General features: G+C 39.3%; 1 protein-coding gene across 1 annotated transcript in view; it reads right to left on the bottom strand.

Moving 5' to 3' along the window:
- Positions 1-22131, bottom strand: part of LOC134222340 (GATA zinc finger domain-containing protein 4-like) — a 32489-nt gene extending 10358 nt beyond the window's left edge. Inside the window, exons 1-2 of the mRNA XM_062701501.1 lie at positions 21800-22131; positions 21342-21622 (exon numbers count right to left, since the gene is read on the bottom strand). Coding sequence (XP_062557485.1) covers positions 21342-21622; positions 21800-22131 — 613 coding nt within the window. The remainder of the gene's footprint in view (positions 1-21341; positions 21623-21799) is intronic.
- Between the last annotated feature and the right edge of the window lie 980 nt (positions 22132-23111).

Below are 23111 nucleotides of genomic sequence, written 5' to 3'. Positions count from 1 at the left end.
ATGACCTCGAAGTTTTACAGGCGGCTTATTAAGCATGCGCCAACCTCTTGCAGTCCTGCCGCAATGGGGGGAGGGAATGAGTCGTGTCAGTTCTGTTTACACCTAGCACCGGGACTTGGGCTAGTGCATTTTGGGTAGCAGATGATCGCTTTGGTGGAGCCTGCTTGCAAATACATCCTAGGCAACATCAATCCCCACCACATCCTAGGCAATTCCCACAGTGTACAGTAGTGGGGAGGGGTCGTCAAACCCCTGTACTAGTCCCTGTTGGCTCCTGTGATGCTGACATCTGTTCAAATAATTTAATTACAGGCAAGACTATCGGAGACAGTGTTCGATTCTCCATTCTTTCGGAACATTAAAATGTTCTACTGGTCTGATTCTAAAGAAGTTTTATGCTAAATCAACTTGTACCATCGATGCTACAGCCAGTTTGTCAGATTCGACCAAGTTGAGTCAAGTACGAGACACTGAAGACGGTCTTACTGTTGAGGTCGAAGTACGAATCTGTAAAGTTACAATCAATCAAACTAATCTTACGAATTATATTTTAAAGCACATTAAGGAATGCATATACAAAAATCTCGCAAGTTGGTAAAAAATACCAAAATAAAGAAAAAATCGTCGTTTCCGGTGAACGCCTCAGCAGTCAATCTTCACCTTGAGCCATCAAGCAGGTTTCGAAGAGTTAAACGGAGGTGAAGAAATTGGCCTCTACGCCCTTTTACTTAGATGAGGACATTCACATATCCGTCATTACCACTGTTTGTAGATTATCCAGCATAAGCGTGACTCGCTTTTCTCCAATGCCAATTAAACTATTATAAAGTTATCAATCATTGAATTGACCGCTCCTCAACCCTCAACTTCCCCAACCCTGCCTTGGAAAAATATAATAAGCTCGAATAGGTCATCGATGGGAACAATGTTCAAAAAAGTTCACATCATTCTAGCATTGCCGATTACAACAAAGTTGCACCACCGTAAGGTAACCTCCGGCAGCGCGTGGAATTCATGACCGCTTTTAAAAACGGTGCTTCTTCTGTGCTGACTGACATTCGCGGCTGGATACCTTTAAAGAATGTCGAGATGCAACTTCGGCATCAACGGCGAAACACTGGACCCTACAGCATAATGGCATAATATGCATCAAAACTCATAAATTTGCACACATTCAACCGGTCTTGGGTCGGAAGGAGCACTCACTCCCTCGAATCATCTCGCACTTCGGCTGCTTGGCGGCGGCCGACTATCTGGGCTGCTGTCACGTGAGGCAGGGGGAGTTCCCTTTCATATTCATATAATATTTTGTTGCAGTGGCTCCCGAATGCCTGGGACCTGAATGAGCTTACTGTTGAGGTTTCAATACGAGTATCTGCAGAAATATGAAATTTCGGCTTTCCAAACTTGTAAAATCATTCTTTCAAATAAAAACTACACGCACTTTTTAGATTTATCATCATCTAGTTTGCACGTTGGTCACAAAAGCAAAGTGATATGGATAACAATCGCATAATTTGCCAAAATTGAGAACACCTGCGCGGTCTTACAATCGTGATATGCTGCACCCGCGAACAAAGATGCTGATGCCCAACAACGATCGGGACGGCCGGTGCAGCAACTTGAAAACACAACGAATTGTTGGCATTATAACTCAACGTCAACCATCCGTCGGCTCCGATGATAATTCAAAACTGCGAGAAATCAGATTATTTAATACGATTTGATAGTGACGGCGATGAGGAAGAAGAGATTGATAATGATGCTAAATTGGATAAAGCCTGATTACCCGGTGCCTTCTTCCAGGGACTGCGAACGGGCGGCGACGCGACGCACCGAGCTCCGGAGATATGGGCAGCAGAAGCTTTAGTCCTCCGGCGTGAAATGAAATACCTCCCATCGCTGTATGACGGCGGATGGCATGCCTTGGCATTCGTGTGAGAAGCGTGGAGGGCTCTGTCAATCCGGGATCAGATGATTGCTTATAACTGGAATTGATTGAACGGAGCGAAATTTGTCATGTGGGGTCTTATGAGCCGTGGACAGGAATCGAGCAGCGCCAATCATGGGACAGCAGCAAAGTGCATGCAGCTCTAATTGCAGTTTTGCTAAGATCGTTATCCAATCAGTGCTCCGTTATGAGCGGGTCTAGTTGGGGCTCGATATTCTTCATGGCGAGAATTCTATTCGAAGACCCATTTGGAAACCAGATTGTACAGCTTAAATATTTATGATCATATCCGAAATGCAATCAGTTCTCCCACACAGGAAGTTTCGCAATGGCTATCGATTTTACTGCCGACCGTCAGAAAACCACTAGGGGCGTTGACTTTGCTTCAACATGACAGAGTTAACTGGGTAGCGGTAGGGTAAGTTAACAAACATTTGTCTTGATTTTCAATTTTAAGTTCTAGTAACAGTGATCTTCTACACTACGGGTGAAGTGTGTAAAATATTATTTGTTATTACTATTATGTTGTTGAAGCTTGCGCTTATGATTACACTGAGTTATTAATAATATTTGCTTAAAAATTTGTTTCGGAAAGCCCATTTAATTTCTATAATATAAATAATCGAATATTCGCTGAACATACGCAGATTTCGATTAGTGCGGACTTAGTTCACAGAGTGCAAACAAATTAGTAACTGATCGAAATCATTGTTTTGTCAAGCGATAACTTTCCCGTCGATATACATTTTTTGGGATAATATTGGTTTCGGTATCTTGTTACAGCTTTCGGATGCCTTCCGGAAAGTGATCAGTTTAGGAACCGACCAAAACTGAACGTATAATGATGTGATTTTAAGAGTCGATGACTATTCATGCGTTTTCTGCACCGTTCTGTTCTTTATTTTTGTTGGCGTTCATAACATAGCTGACTCATTTCAACCACGCTTGGACTCTTTTTAGTACCACTACCCATGTGTTTGAAATCTGTGAGGATGGAAAATAAGTTTCTTGCCCGGAATAGGAAAGATATCTAGGAAGGTAAATGGGAAACAAAAGTCATGCAAATTAAAAAGACATACGACTCCTTATAAATTTGAGAACTTATCATGGTTGTCTGATATACTTATTACAAATTTTACAAAACATCATATGTGATTGGAAAAACATGGAAATCAACCACGATTCAAGTAATTCAGCTATTCAAATCCGTTTTCATGTGAACATTACAATAAAACTCGAACAAAATCCAACAAGACAAAAATCAATTTGAAAGGAAATCAAATTTAATTCTCTGTCCATAGCTCCTGAAATCGAATCTCAAAGCAAAGTAATTTTTTATTTCTGTTGCATTTGATTCCTCCTTGAGGTGTGTGCCACCATCGCCGACACTTTTGCATAGGGGCGCCACTGCTTAAAATCTGTCACGCATCTTTCCTATAATTCTGAACGCCGGTTCAAATTTGTGAAAACCGAAGAATTTTCAGAATTTCGAGAAATTTCGAGTTGAAATTCCGAGAATGTCATATCTACATTCCAATAAGTTTTGCGTGGAAATTTTGTCAAAATTTCCTGTTTGATAACCTTGAAAGTTTCCCGGTAATACTCCAAATAACTCTCAGTGATAATTCCGATGCTTTTCTTGAAAATTTCATGCAATAACCCGCTGAATAATCATCTGTTGAAATCCCAAGAATATTCTTCTAAATTCCAAAAAAACGTTTAAAAGAACCCGAGTATTTCTCCGCTAAAATGTAAAATTATTTCCCGAGGTAATTTTAAGTTTAAACGGACATTCCGATATATTTCCCGTGGAAATTTAGAATGGTTTCCTATTATATTTTTTAAATTTCCCTCGCAATTTTTTTCTTTCAATGAATTTTTTGAATAATATTCGGTGGAAATTATGAAGAATTTTCAGTTATTTTTTTTTGCAAATTTCTTGTAAAAAAATCGAATAAATTTTCATGAAACTTCATTTCAAATTTTTTTTTGTTGAGGAAACTCAAACAGTTTTTGGTGGGGAATTCAAATAATTTCTCGTGGAAGTTTTCAACAATTTATTTAGAAATTCCAGAGATTTTCCATCGATAATTCCAAAGAACTTGCATTAGAACTGCCGAAGAAATTTAAGAATTATTATCCACGGGAATTTCGAAGAATTTTGCTTATGTGTCCAAAGAATTCTTCGCAATAATTCCGAAGAATTTCCAAGATTAGGAAAAAAAATTCCGGGGACTTCCCAGAAAATCTCCAGTGGGTTACTCACGAAAATTTTGGTGAATTCCATTTACAAGTTCCAAAGAATATCATTTGGGCATTTCAAAGACTTTTTTTGTAAATTTCAAAAAAAAATCCGTTGACGTACGACATAATTTAATTTCCATAGTTTCCAAACAACTTCCTGACGAAAATTAAAAAAAAAAATAAGTAGAATCTACAATAAAATCCAAGTGAAGATTTTGATACTTTGAATACTTTGGAGGATTTTCCTGCTCAACACAGAAGAATTTTCTGCTGAAATCCATGACTTTTACTTCAGTGGGATCATAACATTTTTATGGAGAAATGCAAGAGATTATTTCGGTAAAGTCATGCAAAAAAAAAACGGAAAATCCTTGTTCGGTTCCGAACGTGTAATTTTTGTTTATACTTTTGTGTGTTATCTATATGTATGAAATTTGCAATAATTGATTCGAATCTATGATTAGTTTAGTCTATAGATGTACATTAAAATAGTGCCTTTCCCTTAAACCGTAAACAAAAAATAAATTTGAATGCAATCTTGCTTCTTATTTGTAGGCAATTAACAAAGCAACCACTGCCCACCAGGAATAGTTAGGTTTTGTTTTGTTACATTGGCGTTGCCATAGTAATGGGTGGAGCTTGGAGATTAGTTCAATGTCCATCTGACACACACACATTCAACCATAAATAAACTATAAATAAACAGGCACTTTCGTGCAGAATTTGAATTTTGTATTTGACTGTCAACGAATAAACATCGAGAGGACGTGCGAACCCGGAGTTTTATTCTGCTACCAGACCACCATCCCGATCCAGTTTCCACTGCGCCGCTGCTAGAGAGTCGATCGCTGCTGCTGATCCACTACCATATAGTCCACCCGTTCTACCGCTCATCGGAGCATCGTCGGAGGAAGCAAACAGTCAAGAATTGTCCCTTCGATACGATCCACATTAGACCCCACCAGTGGTAATCTAATGTGGACACCGTTTCGACTGCATACGTACAATATGTTGCTTTCCTCAGTCAAGATCCCCGCTGCTGGAGCCTCAACAAGAAACAACATTGTATCCCAGCGAGCCATTATTAGACCCTTACGGTAATCTTTTGTGAATATCGGTTCGCCTTGCACATGGATTACATGTTGTTCTCTGGCCTGTTGAGTGTTAGCCAGTAGCAAAATTCTAACTGCACTCCCGGAAGGAAGAGTCTGTTTCCCGTTTTTGACGCTGTGCACCGCACATTGTTGGGTCCGTTTCTGTCCCATTCGTGACATTGTGCACCGCACAATCCTAAAAAAAAATAAAACGAGTGAGCTTCGCACAAAGCTGCTGTATAAATCGTTTATAAAAAATAAAAAATAAAAGGTCTACGTATACTTTTGGTATACCCCCCCGTCCCCCTTCGTAAGCTACCGTATAGCTGTCTATAGCGCGTAGGCTATCTATAGACTTTTTCGAACCCCCCCCTCCTCAAGAGTCTACGTGGTTTATGGACAGTCCCTTAACAAAAGGGAAAAGAGCGTGATCTCCTGCTTACTGGTTAGCTGCGATAACACAAAGTCACTAAAAATAGTAAATCGTGAAAAACTAAAATTAGGATTCCCTTGAAAAAAATCGTGTGGGTAGTCCAAAACGCGCATTTACACCTACTATGCATAACAAAGTCTGTCGGGTCGACTAGTTAAACAATATTTCCTGGGTAACTGTGATGGTCCGTTCAAACCTTCCAAAGGATTTTCTATTTCACATCTCGATATTTCCATGAGTCGACCGTCCTTTTCACATCGACTCATGGAAGTTTTACTGCAGGTGATCCTTCCCGGGTTTGTATTTGCGTTCAAACGTAGGTTTAAACTGTAAATAGTTGAGCACATCGCAAGATCAACTAAAGTACGAACATGATTGCTTTCTCAACAACACACCAGATCGTTGCAATTTCTTGATTATCCGACATTTTTAGTTAAATTTTTGGCTTCCATATATATAAACACTGGGCATCCTAAGATTCATGCTCTTGTATCATATGTTCCGGTCGCTGCAAGGCCTTTTAAGTTCTTATTAAACTACAACGCTTGGTTCTCAGATACATATTTCATTATTCTACGACACTTGAAATGAAAGTAAAGTTAATAAGCATAGTATAAAACAGACAGAGAAATTAACAAATCAATAGATGTCGTTGGTAACAAGGAAAATCACCGTCTGCTTAGACGAAAATTTCAGTTCAGTGTTTTGAAACACTTCTTTTCACATTATTTATAGCACGGGCCGGGTACATTAAGCAGAAGTTAAAATATTTGAAAGAATAGCATGCTTAGCATGACATCTAAACGACGCGAAATTTAAATAAAAATACCAAATTTATATTGATAATAGGATTTATTTTTATTCAGTTATCTGTTAATCACATTATTGATAACTACATATATCAAAACGATAATAAGTATAATTTAGCGTTTTATCAGTTTGATAAGTAGAAGCATTGGCGCCATCCTAGGCCGTGCGGTAAGATGCGTGGCTACAAAGCAAGACCATGCTGGGTTCGATTCCCGGTCTGGTCTAGGAAATTTTCGGATTGACAGATTTTCTCGACTTCCCTGGGCATAAATGTATCATCGTGTTATGGCCTCATGATATACGAATGCAAAAATGGTAATTCGGCTTAAAAACTTCGCAGTCAACAACTATGGAAGTGCTTGAGGAACGCTGCGAGTAGGCAATGTACCAGTTGGGTAATGGCAATAAGAAGAGAAGAAGAAGTAAAAGCATAAGCTCCAGAATGCTAGTGGCGCTGTAGCAATTAGTTGTATTTTTCCGGAATGTAGAAATGGAGGAAATGTATAGACCGGTCATCGGACCGGATAGTCTGCATACCGTATCGGACGACAACGGCCAACGATGCATAAACTTTGCAGCCTCCCGTGGAATGGTAGTCCGAAGCACTTTCTACCCCCGCAAGAATATCCACAAGGCCCCATGGAAATCACCTAATCAAGTAACGGAAAAACAAATCGGCCACGTTCTAATTGACGGTAAATTCTTCTCCAACATCACGAACGTACGCACTTACCGCAGTGCGAATATTGAATCCGACCACTCCCCCTTGCAGTTAGAGGTGTGCGCCGGTCCGATATTCGTCGGCGGCGGCGTTTGTCAACATTTTGGTCGGCGGCGGCGGCGTTTTCGGCGTCACGCCGAAAGCCATTTTAGCCGGCGGCGGCGGCGGCGTGAATCGGCGTGGCGATTTTTCCATTACGTTTTTCTAAGATTTTTTTTTCCGGGATATTTTCAAGACATTAAAGGAAAAATCTTTTGAATTCCGCATGAAAAATCTAATGAACTTCTCCAGAAAAATCTATAAGGTTTTCCATAATTTGGAAAATATTTTCGAGCAATCTTTGGAAATACCAAGAGAAGGTCTTTGTAATTCCCAAATAAAATTGATTGGAATTTCAGCAGAAAAATCGTCGCAATTTGCATGAGAAACTTCAGAATTTTCACAAAAAAAATGTCTTAACTTCTACAGGGAAAACTTCAGAAATTTACGAAAAGTTCCTGTTGAATTTCTGTTAAGTATTCTTCGAAATTTTCACAGAAAATTCTTGATAATTGTAGGAGAGTGCGGTTAGTAGAATAGGTATTTAACCGTTCTCAGTCTAGAATAATAAAGACGGCTAGCTTGGCATGGCCAACAATAAAACAGTAAATTCTTGAAAATTTCCGCAGGAGACTTTCAAGAAAAATATCTGGAATGTTCACGAGAAATTGTCCGTAAGTTTAACGGAAACTTTTCTAGAATTTACGCGGAGGATTGTTCAAAATGTCTTCAAAATTCTAAAATTATTGGGTTTCTATGGGAAATTCTTTGTACATTAGACGTTCGATAACTGAAAGTAATTTAACTGCAATGCTTTTAAGAGCATTTCGATAGTTACATCAGGTTTTGCAGTTATCGGACAGCTGCATTCAAATTTACCGTTCTTCGTACAGTTACAAATATATCATGGACATAGTTGATATCGTTACCCATTACCATTAAGCTCTTCGAACAATACATATTTATGGTAAAACAATTATCTCAACCTTAATAAATGAAGTTTACGGTCTAAGAACCATAATCAATATAGTACTGATACAATATTTCCTCCAAAAATGTATGAAGAAAATCGTTTTCTCTTACGGTTAACATTCTTAACAACCCGTTGCTCATACAGTCCGGTCTACGAAAACCATAGTCACTATGGTCAAAACGTTATCAGACTACAGTACGGTTATGGTTAAGTACCATTATCATTATGGTTCAACCTGGAACGTATACAGTTCCAATAATGGTTTGGATTTATGCGGGTGAGCTTCAAAACGATGTCAATGTCGATGATAGCTGCATCCAGCTTTCTATGCTTTTTCCCTTTCCCTCACCCAGGAACGCCAGTAGGCTTTCCTCCAGCTAGTGTCAAACAGTACAGTGACCAATTGATTTTTACACATTGATAGCGCTGATCAATCAGGTGCACTTCTATTCTGACGCCGTCTGACAATTGTTTGCCGTCTTGAATGCGTCGCAGTTATCGAACGCCATTAGCTAGTTAACGACTAATGTATTGTCCATAAGAAATTGTTGGAAAATCCCATTGGCCGTAAGCAACACACTGCCGAACTGGTAATTTGGCCGTAACAGGTCGTTTGGCCGAATAGGTCATCAGCCCAAAAATGCTATTTGGCCGAAATGGTCGTTTGGCAGAATGGAATATTTGTCCGAAATTTAATCCAAAATATCCATCCATTTGGCCTAATAACATTTACGTTGAAAAGGCTAATTGTCAAAAGACCCTTGAATGAAATTTCGAAACCTCTCTACTTTTTAAGTTGATACTGGCCTTTAAGCCAAAAGCCATCTAAACAAATCCCATTAAGCCGAATTGATATTCGGATAAACACCTTTTTGGCAAAATGATCAATTCAGCCGAACAACACTTTTCAAAGAAGGTTGCAGAAAGTACATTTTTGGGCCAAATGGCACTTTCTACAGAATGACATTTTTTACCAAACGGCATTTTTGGTCAAATGATCTATATTTGGTCAAACGACTTTTTCATCCAAACGGCAAATTCAGCCAAATAGTTATGGTAAACAACTTTTTTAAACAACAACAAGTCTGCAAAATTTTCCTTTTGCCATTGCCACAGCCAATGCTTTCGGCCAAACTACATTTTCGGTCAAACCAGTTTTGACCTGATAACAGTTTCCGTGAAACGTTTAGTTTTGCTAAATGGTACCTGGTTAGATGTCTTTTGGCCTAAAGGCCAGTGTCGACTTAAAAATAGAGAGGCAACGGAATTTTGTTCAATGGTCAATAGACAAAAAGACCATTTCACCAAACAAATGGCCATTTCTGACCATATTACCCGTTCAGTACGAGGATCAGTCATTGAAATTTGGCTGTATTACCCGTTGGACCAGTTGACTTTTTCGGCCAAATGGCCTTTTCTGTCGAGAAACTATTTCTGCAAAATGGAATTTTTGGCCAACGATCGTTTCGGCCGTACAACCTGTTGGGCCAAACGGGCCAAATTTCCAGTTCGGCCGTCTGTCGCTTTCGGTCAATGGAACTTACAAAGAATTTCTAATCGAAAATAGAAAGAATTTTCTGAAGAAATGCAAAAAAATCCTCAAAAATTCCGAGCATTTTTTCGATTTTTTAAAGTTGGCTATGCCAAACTAGCCGTTTAGTGATGAACTTCTCCCTGCGAAAAAATCACTCTAATAAAGGATAAAAAAACTAACCGCCTTATATAATCTAGATTGGGGAAGTCAACGTAAAGCAGTACCAGTCACAATTTTCTGTGTGAATTTCAAAGAATACTCAACAGAAACTCAATAGGAACATTCTGTGGATATTCCGAACACTTTCCTAAAAATTTGGAACAACTCTTGAAAAATCTGAAGAGATTATCACGTGAATCCCAAACAACTTTCCATGGTAAATCCAAAGAGCTCCTCTTGGTAATTCCAAAGATTTCTCGATACTTGAAAGTAGTTTCCGTGGAAAATCTGAAAATAATTTTCGAATAATTATTCTGGAAAAACTAGAAATCTTTCGTTAAAATTTTGTGGAGAAAATTAAAAGATTTTCCCGTTATTGTCTTGAAAATATTCAAAATGACCAATTCAGCCGAACCACACTTTCGACCGAAAGTCATTTTCGACCAAACGATTATTTCGGTCGAAGGACATACTCACGATTTTTTAGCCAAAGGAACTGTTCGACCAAATGACATTCTCGACCAAATAACTTTAGGCTAGATCCTAGCGATGTCTGAAAACATAATGAGATCATATAGAAAACATATTTTGATTTTAACATCAAATTGAGTCATAATTCATTTTCAAATATGTATAAATCATTATGATTGAATACATATTTTGATCTCATTTTGCTGTAAAGCCTGTCCAAGTTAAATTTCGGACACCCATCTTTTAAAGCGATTTTTGAAAATTTCCACAAACTACTGAGACGAAGAATTTACATGACAGATGAATCTTTCTGCTTTATGTGTTGCTTTCAGCATGTTTTAAACACGCTGAAATTGATAAAATGACTACAAATCAATTGGACATTACCTAAGTGTCCGAAATTTAACGTGGACAGGCTTTAGATTACTAAATTGAATGATATGACATCAAACTGTGTATTTATTTTGTTATCGGAAACCAATATCAAAATTTGTTTTCGATTTTCTCTCAGGAATAGTTAATGATTGAATGTCACAGTAAGATATTTCTGCTATTACGTTTTGTTATTTTACCCGTAAAACGATCAAAAAGATATCAAATTAAGTAAACATAATCGAAGATTTCACAACATTAAAAAAAAAGTTATCGGTTTGCTCGGGAAGGCTTCTACCAAATAGTCTTTTCGGTTAAACGACGACAAAACAAAACGGTAACAACTTTCAGCCTTGTTGCTTTCTGCCGAACGACTCTTTTCAATTCAAAAATTCAATTTCAATTAGATTTTTTTAAATTTCAACGGGAACTCCTTCGCAATTTTAACGCTTAGTTTTTACGGATAGCTTTTCAAAATTTCAACAAGTATGGAATTCTCATGGATATAATTGGTATCTTCACGAAAAATTCTCTGGAGTTTCAATGTTATGTTGTAGAGATCTATCAGGAAATTAAATGGAAATTGCACTGAATCTTTGGAGTTTCCACTGAAAATTTGAATCGACGTGGAAAATTATAGATCAGCGGCGTGACAAATTTGACACGGCGGCGCGCCGATGCAAAAATGTCGGCGGCGGCGTCGTGCCAAAAACTGTCGGCGGCGGCGGCGTGGCGCGGCGGCGCACACCTCTACTTGCAGTATGTCTGCGCTCAAACTCTCGACGGTGTACAACACGCGTCGAAGTCGTCCGCCGCGGTTAAACATTGGGCGGTTACAAGACGGTAAACTAGCCCAAGACTACGCGCAGCAGCGAGAGTGGTACGCCCAACTGAAAAGCAGCTAGGCACAGCATCTCTTGAAGATGACTGGAGAGATATGGAGAGATGAAGAGATATGAAGAGACTGGAGCAACACTACACGAGGGCGAACGAGGCACTATACAAACGGATGCGGAACAGAGAAAACTCGATTTTTGGAGAAAAAAGCGCCAGTAAGAAGATCGAGACCGTGAAGAGACGGAGGAACTGTACCGCGCTAATAACGCACGAAAGTTCTATGAGGAGTTGAACCGTTCACGTAAGGGCCACGTGCCACAATCCGATATGTGTAAGGAAATAAACGGGAACCTTCTTACAAACCAAGCGAGAGGGAATCCAAAGGTGGCATCAGCACTACGAAGAGCACCTGAATGGCGATTTGGCAGACAACGGTGGCATTATGGTAATGAACCTTCCGGCTACGAATCTCCAGGAAATCCAGGAGGAGATCAGCCGGCTTATAAACAAAAAAGCCCTTGGAGTTGACCAACTACCAGGAGATCTGTTTGGTTTGGGAGGATGAGGTTCTGCCGCAGGAGTGGATGGAAGGAGTCGTGTGTCCCATCTACAAAAAGGCCGATAAGCTGGATTGTAGCAACTACCGCGCAATCACATGGCTGAACGCCGCCTACAAGGTACTCTCCCAAATTTTATGCCGCCGACTAACACGAATTGCAAGAGAGTTCGTGGGGCAGTACCAGGCGGGATTTATGGGTGAACGCTCTACCACAGACCAGGTGTTCGCCATACGTCAGGTATTGCAGAAATGCCACGAATACAACGTGCCCACACATCATCTATTTATCGACTTCAAAGCCGCATATAATACAATCGATCGGGACCAGCTATGGCAGCTAATGCACGAAAACGGATTTCCGGATAAACTGATACGGTTGATCTAGTTTCAGGGGCATTCTCGAGTCCCTTTAAAAAGCGCAGAGGGTTAGGGCAGGGTGATGGTCTTTCGTGTCTGCTATTCAACATCGCTTTGAACGGAATAATACGAAGGGCGGGGATTGACACGAGTGGTACGATTTTCACGAAGTCCGTCCAGTTATTTGGTTTCGCCTACGACATTGACATCATGGCACGTAACTTTGAGAGGATGGAGGAAGCCTACATCAGACTGAAAACGGATTGAACTAGTCATCAACACGTCGAAGACTAAGTGCATGATAGGAAGAGCCACAAGAGAGGTAAATGTAAGCCACCCATACGAATTTCTATCGGTGGTGACGAAATCGAGGTGGTTGGAGCATGCATGTCCTTGGGCTCACTGGTGACCGCCGATAATGATACCAGCAGAGAAATTCGGAGACACATCATGGCAGGAAATCGTACGTACTTTGGACACCGCAAAACGCTCCGATCGAATAGAGTTTGCCACCGTACCAAATTGACAGTTTACAAAACGCTTACGGACTGGCAGTTTTCGAAAGGAAAGTGCTGCGTACCACCTATGGCGGTGTGCAGATGGCGGACGGTACGTGGAGGAGGCGAATGAACCACGAGTTGCATCAGCTGTTGGGAGAACCATCCATCGTTCACGTCGCGAAAATCGGAAGACTGCGGTGGGCCGGGCACGTAGCCAGAATGTCGGACAGTAATCCGGTGAAAATGGTTCTCGACAACGATCCGACGGGAACAAGAAGGCGAGGTGCACAGCGGGCAAGGTGGATCGAACAGGTGGAGGACGATTTGCGAACCCTCCGCAGACTGCGTGGTTGGCGAAGTGCAGCCATGAGCCTAGCTGAATGGAGAAGACTTTTATGTATTGCACAGGCCCTCCGGCCTTAGATCTGACCAGAACAATAGCAAATTGATTTGCTCTCCAACCTCAATGTGTACAGTCCGAGAGCCACCGAGCTTTTTCGCTCATTTCATATTCTAACTGTAGCCTGCTAGAACTAATCATGTTGTAGATATAGGGATAGAAGATGGAAGCCCATTACCAGTTGTAGCGATTGCTAGAACATGACAAATAATTGAAAGATACAAGGTAGGAGGAATGGAACGGGCCTGGGATTGAACCCACGACCTTCTGCGTATGAGGCAGAAGCGGTAGCCATATGTCCACCAGGCCCGTTTTTGATTTTAGTGGTCAACAATCCGTTTGAATGAAAACTGACCTGTTTGGCCAAACTATACTCGTTCTACCAATTAATCTGTTCAGCAAAACGAATTGATCGGCTAAATGACCCGTTCTGTTAAATGACTCGTTCAGCGAAACAATCTGTTCGGCCAAATGACCCTTCGGCCAAATTAATTGTAAGGTTAATTTATTTCTTCGGATAAACGTTATGTTCGATCTAATTATTTGTTTGGCCAAAAGAGATGTTCGATTTAATGTCACTCAGCTATGTGGACCTTACGGCAGTCCTACTAATTCAGCCAAAAAGCGGTCGTCCAAACATATTTCAGCCAAAGAGAATTAGGAAGAATTACTTTAAACATAATGGGTTTTAACGCAAATAGCATTCGAATAACTGATAGGATTTTATTATTAGAGTGATTTTTCAGTAAATTAAAAAGTTCATCACTATAGAATAAAGAAGGTGAGGTTTGAATGAAACCCCCCTTTGCACCCAACCAAGGGGTCGCAGCAAGGACATTAGACGAACCTAGTGTTTTACAATTTAAGATATTTATTGGTTCCGGTCCATAGTTTTGCTTATACTAACAGAGGTCCTGTGATCGTCTGTTTAGTTCTTGATTATCTATCTAAGGACCAAAGATAATTTATTGACCTACAGAAAGGGATTTCTATGTCTGCTGTTCGAGTTTTGGTAACTTAGCTTCAGTTAAAAAGGGATTAATAATAATAGAGATTGTATCTTAAGAGAAACTTTGATACTAACCATAATCGGCAGTTTTGGTAGAGAGGTACAATATTTTTCCCTAACACTGTTAAAACCCGCGTCTCTGACTTATGCATGTCTGTTGTCTTGCTGATGCAGATGGGTGAGATAATTAATTTGTCTAGATGAAGGGCCTTTCGGTTTCATTCGTTCTTTATAGTTCAAAAATACGTATTCCAGCAAGAAATATGTTTTGTTCGGAAATGTGCTCAAAATATCTCGTTTGCATTGGAAACTACATGTTCATTGTCCAAAGCACTTCAAAACACAATTATAGAACATTTAGTTTCAGTACCCGAGCTATGAATGGCCCACAAACATTGCGTTCTGCTTATAACTTTCAATCTGTGTCAAAAAAATGCAAAATTTTGATTTGTCATAAGACGAGTTAATACAATCCCATTGAATTCCACCACTTAATTGTATCTTGACAGATACGTATTTCGACCTCAACAGTAAGGCCGTCTTCAGTGTCTCGTACTTGACTCGAGTCAAGGCAAGGCAATTATGACAAGTGAAGACATTCCACTAAAAAGCTCAAAACAATTTTCTTATCAAAATTTTGATGCTAATTCGCTTTTTCAAACGTTTGAAAACGTTTCTATATAAATTTGACTAAGGGGCTTTTTACTGTAAATTTATTGCTGTTTCGCTATCGTTTGTCTTACAGATTTCAGTGTCACACAGATTTTTACAGTACGAGAAAGGTTTAGCTTTTCTTGCTCCTATATTTCCTCATAATCAACAGATTTTTTTTAGAAACTATTATATGCTACTTATGTGCTTTTATGCAATTTTTCATTACTACACAGCATAAACATAGATTTTAAAAAATAACTGCTGATATCAACTTTAAAGTTTGGCAACCATCAGTAGTGAGGCATAAAGCTTTACAAAAGGCGAAACTTGTAATACCTCTCACACAAATTTCGAAAGTATCTCAAAAATCCGTAATCATGTAATTTTTTAAGATCATAATCTACAACTCATTAAGTTTTCTGTGAAGTTTGAACATCACAAAGTCCAAAACTAGTGGTAACCTCCTCATTCATATCAAAAGTTCTGAGTTCAGTCGCGAGTTGAATAATCTACCAGATGACTTACTAATAATCTAAAGAATTCTTCAAACATTTGTTCTGATTCGCCCCAAAATCTGTTCTATTTCGAGAATTCGTGCAAAAACATTCATTTCGTTTCGAGAATGTAGGCTTCATGGCTGTGCAGATAGTGGCGACTGTCGTCTATGCGTACTTTTAGGAGTGGATTCGATTCCCGCTCTAGTAAGACTTTACATAAACCGAAAAACTCTCCATTCGCGTGTAAAAAAATCGCGCATTAAAATCGGGTACACAAAAACAGAGCCAGGAAATCGTTGAGTTCCTATTCCTAAACCGCGCGGCCTGCGTGCTTGCGGTAAAGAATAACTTGCAAAATTGACAGGTCTTATTCAATATTTGTATGATGGTCTAGCAATTTTGCATCTTCCTTTTACTTCCATCCCTGTTAATAGTAAATGAAAGTAAATATAAGAAGAAATTGTGATCTCATAATTGTGTAAAAATCTTGATTAACTTTTTAAAAGGCCCTTTTAGGAACATTATGCAGTATACGTCTGATTACATTTGTTCGTGTCCGGCCCCTACACCCTAAACAAACTAATTCTGCTGTCCAAACAACCGGGCCGGAGTGAAACTCCTACTCCCCAAACACATCCATCCGGCATCAATATTTAATTTCGTTCCTGTTTAATCCCGGGGGCAAACAAGTTGCCAAAAATCGAACGTAATCGAACTTTGTAGTGCTGCGGATCTGGCTCGGTTAAGTAGACTGCCGGTCCCAGTGTGCGAAATGGGACCTCGAAGTCTCCGACCTGTAAAAGTGCAACGTCAATTTCCTATACCCATGGAGCAGCAGCAGCAGCAGCCCACCTCAACGTGCTCGAGACAAAAAGGACTCGAGACGGGAGGAGCTTCTGTGGTTGAAGTAGCATGAAAAATGGCCAACAAATAGCGTCGGCAGTGGCGATTTCTTTTCAATTTTCTTTTCGAACCCTCTTCCGGTCAGCCATCGGTGAGAAAAATCCTATTTTCCCGCAAAGGTCTAGTCCCGGTTGCACCAAGTGAAAGAGCTCATTCGTTTCCATCTACAATGATCCCCACGGATGGTGAGCAATGGGTTGTGTACTCTGTCTTGCCTTTTAGCGTACCGTAGAATGGGGAAGGATTGATCACTCTTGGGGGGATTTCGATTGAATTATTTAGTGGTAATATCAAAATTGATAAAAACAATTGTCATGTATTCAGTCATTTACCGACCTCTATCGATTTGCCTGATAAGAAATGGAAATGAAAATATATTAAACTCATTAAATGTGACGTTTCATAATGATTAACTTTACATGACTGATCCAGTTGCCCCTGTATTACGGTGCCTTTTTTGTGTACCTTAGAGCCCGTGGTCGTCTGTTGCTGCCTGGCTCCCCTTTTCATGCGAGAAACTTTTATTTTATTTACGATTTACTCGTGCCTATTCAAGTTTAGTTCCACTACTGTGACTGCCTTTCGATGGACTCATCCCGGCCGATCCCGACCGTCCTCGAGGGTTGTTCATGTTGGTCGAAGAAATCGAAAATTAAATGTTTGTTTTGCTGTTTTGCTGATACTGCCGCTGTTGTTGGCCTTTGTCAGCTTTGGGACGAGGATGGACGTTCAATTTAACGTTCAACCTATGGAGGATTGTTTCTTTTTGCCTACAAAGATCTACGAAGGATAACGGTCCTACGTATGTAAACGATCTGATCCATTTGTTACGGTAAGGTAAGGTCATATATGTTAGTTCCGTGGTTGAAAAATTGATGTCTGACGGAAATATTGATGAAATCCGTACAAATATAGCAATGGATGGATTGTTTCCAATGTAGTATTTAATGGTTGAGAAATAATTCTATCTACCGTCTTGATGGTTTTTCACTCCTGAGCAAGCTAAAGTACTGCTATGTTGCCCAATGCCCACACAAAAAGTAAAGCTTTGATTTTATCAATATAAAAATGTTATACCTTAATCTTATCTCTTATCCCGACTATCGAGATTATCACAACGACACAAATGGTATTGAAAAAAATGTTTGCCTTGCTCGTATACTAAGCATATGTTATGGCTTTATGGTCACTTTAAACTCGAACTATTGATAGATGGCTCTGAGAGCTGGTTGACAAAACAGGACAAAGGAAGCAATCACGGTAGGGGAAAGTTGGCCACCCAACTGTACGGCTGTACGGAAATCCAGGAATCCAATGGTTGAGCCGCGCTGTTCTCCGGAGTTCAATTGCAAGCAGATAGGAAACACAAATTTAGCGCATAACATCGATCCATAAAACCGACCGGAAAAAGAAACTTTTCAGAGCGAAGGACATCCGTAAAAAACTATTCGGAGCGGTGGATTTCCGCAATAAACTGATAAGAACCTCAGTTAAAGAACGACAATATTCAAATGTCAATTAAACAAAGGGGTCTAGTTCTGGAATTATTTATTTATTTATTTCGTCAAACATAATGTAGACTACATTAAAAAACTTATAACTATGTTCTATTGTAACTAATGTTCCTAAAATATTTTCTTAGGCTCATACGAGGCATGGCTAAATCAATTGCTTCACAATACTGATTGTAAACAGACATCATTTGATTCATTGGACTAAATTTTGCATAATTTGTTCGATGATGACAGGTGGCAAACAAGTTTCGATTTCTCAATTGCCGAGTAGGAGTGTAAAAATTTAAACAAGACAATAGTTTGGTGGAATCAATGCGGTGCGAAACAATATCATTCACAAATGAGATCATGGCAAACTCACGACGCTTTTTCAATGATTGGATATCTATAAGCATACATCGCGCCTCGTACGACGGAAGTGGGAATGTTGTCCACCCTAATTTGCGTAAGGCATATAAAAGGAATTGCTTTTGAATTGATTCTATTCGATCATCATGCGATTTCATATACGGAGACCATACAATACTACAATATTCTATAATTGATCTGACATACGCAACGTACAAAGTTTTAATTGTATAAGGATCTTGAAAGTTATAACTAAATCTTTTAATAAAACTAAGCATATTTGTTGCTCTATGGAAAGTGGTGTTGTAGTGGTCAGTAAAGGTTAGTTTAGTATCTATAAGATTACACCCAAATGTATAAACCTTCCACATTTTTACCTGGTTTATTTCCTTATAGCTATCAATGGTGTGCTTCGTTTTATACTGAAAGTAATCAAATTACATTTCTTGACAACACATTGTAGTAAGCTTTTGTTACACCAGTTATCAAATATGCGTATTTCGTTCAAGTAGATGTCATTGTCAACAGTATTTTCCATAAATAGTTTCATATCGTCCGCATAAATAAGGATTTTAAGATGCTTAAGAATGAGTGATATATCGTTTACAAACAATATGAATAGAAGAGGTCCTATATGCGAGCCTTGGGGAACTCCAGATGTTACATTGACTGGAAGCGACTGTTTCCCTTCAAATCGTACTATTTGTTGGCGGTCAGTTAAATACGATTTAATCCATTTAAGGAGTCTCATCTCAATTCCCAATTTCTCAAGCTTGAAAATCATCATAGGAATATCGAGTCTATCAAATGCTTTGCTAAAGTCTGTGTAAAGCGCCTCAACATGACTACCTTTGTCCATAGCATTCAATGAGTAATTTACAAATTCTAAAAGATTGGTAGTAGTCGAACGTCCTTTAAAGAACCCGTGTTGTGCATCTGTCATTCAATGATTTATTTGGTTGAACATTCTTCTATTGCTGATTAATTCATAACGTTTAGGAATACATGAAATAATGGCCACTCCACGATAATTTCTAATATCAGATTTTTTCCCTGATTTAAAAATGGGTATTAGAAAAGACTTCTTCCATTCTTTTGGAAAGCTACTAGTTTCTAAAGATAACTTGAATAACCAAAATAAAGGTGTCGTAAATTCGCTTGCCAACTTTTTCAAAAACATAGGTGGAATTCCATCTGGTCCGGATCCTTTTGAGGCATCCAAATTCTGTAGAGCTGCCAAAATCTCCGTTGCATTAATTTGGTTTACACCAACACTGCTTAAATAGTCAGGAAAATGTGAAAAATATTCATAATCACGATCACTTTCGGAAAATTCGGTATATGTCTCTTGAAAAAAGGTTGCAAAAAGAGTACAAATTTCATCAGCATTATCTCCTAATTTTTCATCTAAAGTCATTTTCGATGGAAAATTGCTGGATTTTAGCTTGGTTTTGGCATACTTGAAAAAGTTTTTTGGACATGATTTGATTTCATTTTCGGTTTTAGCATTATACTCCGTAAGAGCCGAAGACATGGCTAAACTAAGTTGATCGCAAATATTCAAATAGTTTTCTAAATTTTCTTGACTTGTGTATTGTTTATAAAGTTTATGAGCCTTTTGCTTTCGGTTGTTCAAATTTTTGATTTGTTTGTTGAACCATATTGGGTTTTTGAGTTATAATTGCGACGTTTCCTCACGAGTGGTACTTCATTCCGAACAATGTCTAATAAAATTGCATAAAAGTCTGTAACAGCACATTCAATGTCAGTTTGATTTTGTAAAATTTGTTGCCAATTAGCTCTGTTCAATTTTTGTTTAATGTTGTCAAAATTTGCATTTTTATAATCGAGAATATTTTCGAAATCATAGCCATAAGGATCATGGTTCCGATGCACAAATACAGAATTGCTATGTGAAATGCTTCATTTTTTCATGAAGGCAATAGAGACCCATTTACACAGAAATTATCGAGAGTGTTTGTGAATTAAAAGTCCAAATAACAATTTTGTCGATTTTTCACATGATTAATTTGATTCAGACCTAAACATGCAGTGTTTTCAAAAATAGATTGTAAAGTCTCATTTTCACCAACAACCGGCAGCAAAATACTTTCATTTCCAAAATCTGGAACGAAGTCTGCATTAAGCTGGTTGAAATCGTCGTAAATGTGAACTTAGAATTCAGGAGGAAAATGTGAAATAATTTCATCGGCATTATGGAAGAACTTTTCATATGAGGATTTACAAGCTTGATCTGGAGGAAAGTACACTGTTGCAAAATGTGAGTTTCACCATCAATATGCGTTTTACCCACATGCTCAAATTCATTAAATTTGGTAGAATCAATGAGCTCGAATTATGTTTTGAGGAAATTGCGATGAGAACACCTCCGCCAGACATTCTTTGCGCTAAGACGAGATCTCGGTCATCTCTAAAACATTATAATCACTACCAAAACTTCCTCGCTTTTAACGCTTTCTGACCAACTTGTTTCAGTTCCTAAAATAACCTAGAAAGAGTATCTCAAAATTTGTTTATGTATTTCGTTCGTTTTTATAGCACTTGTCATACGATGGAAGTTCTGCCAGTATACAAGTAGTTCTGTTGCCTGTGCGTTTGATGACGTGTTTGGTAGTTCGTCAATACCATTACTATTTTCTACGTCTTCCTCCAATGAGTGCGTAAAGTTCATCGGAAGTACTATTTGTTGGTCACATTCTGCATCTCCCGACTGCGTCAATTCCTTTAAAAACCCGTCTGTTGGCAGGAGCACGAAGAACAGTGATTTGTGAATGAGCTCCTTAGCGCCGGTCCAAATGCCCAATTGGGAGATGATGAACTGTCATGACTAGGGTTCAGTGTTTCTCCTCGTTGAAAATTTATGCCGCGGTTTTAACTGGTCCCGAAAACATGGCTTTTGCTGCTGTAAGCAAATCCTTATCCGGGGGGAGAAATCCATTACGATTGTGATTATGGTTGTGCGCGTTATGGTTGAAATTCTTGTTGCTATTATTTCCGCATTTATTCCGGTTCATAAAGCTGTTCCGATCATTGTGGTTTATGCGATTATGGTTGTGATTATTGTCGTTGTTTCCATTGAAATTGTTGTTTCTGCTTCTGTTGACCATTTTTCTGCTTATGTCGTTGTTGTTGTGTCTTTTGTTGATGAAGTTATTGTTGCTGGTATTATTGTTTTTGTTGTTGAAATTATTGTTGTTGTATCTTCTGTTGATATTGAAGTTGCTATTTTTGTTTTGGTTGTTGAAATTATTGTTGTTTTTGTTTTTGTATTTGTTATTGTTATTGTTTGTATTGTTGCTATTCTTATTTTTACGCCACATCGCTTTTTGCTCCTGTGCTCTTTTGAGTTCTACGTATTCAGACTCAGAGCACAACACTTTGTTTGGCCCCATTACACGCCAGGTTGTTGTGTCGTTTTCAGCTGAAGCTTCATCTAGATCATTGCGAGTCAGCTCCGGATGTATCACTGGCTCTGAACTCAGTTCGTCCATTAAATTTGGAGTTGATACCGTAGGAGTCAAGTCACTTTTCAGAGCGTTGACTGTGCTGGATAGCAACTTCAATTCATTCATGATGGCGTCGGTTGAGGTAGATTCACTCTGGCTTGAATTGTGTTCCTCGCAATGGTTGGCCATTCCAATTGTTAGCGAACTCACTTTATCGAATTCATTACATATTCGGTTCAATTCTTTGGTGAAGTCGGTTGACAGTGTTTTTGCATAGTCGGCCATATTTTCCTTCGTCGACTGCAATGACGAATCGAACAGTGACGTGATGTGATTTTTTAGCTCATCAACATCAGGAGTTTTTTTTGCCCATATTGCTTTGATATTGAGTAGAAGATTGTATTTCCTTCTTTAACTCATTAATGTCCATTTCAATGTTCTCAAAGCATCCAGTAATGTTTAGCATTACAGTCCTCCATCTTTGAGGAAGCAGATGAGGGTAGATAGCTACTTTGTAGATTCAATTTTTTACATCAGTTCACATGTTCCCCTTGGTTTTGTACTTCGCAGATGTCTTAAACGATCCGGATCGGCCGTCCGCCGAAATTATGTGAGAATCGGTTGTGGCGGGTGCGGATGTAGGAGATGACTTGCTGATCGTTGAAACTGAGCATGTCCTTCCTGGGTGCCATGGATCCTTTGACTATCTGCAGTTGCGTGGTCCTGGAAGCAGCCCGTTGGTTTTCCCAATCTTGGCTGACGATCCATGCTTCATCGTCAGCCAAGGGAACCGATGTTGAGAAACGCCGGCCTTGGTGACCGACTCCAATCAGAATTTCCGCAGTGTCGTTCCCTGTTCCCTGTCGACTGTTGTCGGTGTTTAGCAACTTGGCAACCGATCTTTGAAGAGCTTCCGTGTTGTCCCCTCTTTTAAAGCGCCTCGCAATGGAGCTGTTTATGTTGGCCTTGCCGGAGTGCCAGCTCCTCGCTCCAAGCCAGTGGAACCTAGCCACCGGGGGAGAAAGAAAAAATAAAACACGATGGTGAGCACACAGGCTACGGCGTAGGCATCCTCAATGGATGCTGAAGGAAGAAGTCAGGAAGCTATGTGGAGATACTGGTTGAAGACTGGGGAGAATACGTTGACAAGTTTATGACGTGCTACACAACCCAGTCAACACAAGTACGTATACGGTGTTAAATAAGACGCGAAAGTGGAGGCGATATAGGTACTTCTCCATACAATATGTACGCATATCACCACC

Source organism: Armigeres subalbatus, chromosome 3 (assembly GCF_024139115.2).
Source record: "Armigeres subalbatus isolate Guangzhou_Male chromosome 3, GZ_Asu_2, whole genome shotgun sequence".
Classification (NCBI taxonomy): Eukaryota; Metazoa; Arthropoda; class Insecta; order Diptera; family Culicidae; genus Armigeres; species Armigeres subalbatus.
This window is presented reverse-complemented; position numbering and strand designations above follow the sequence as displayed.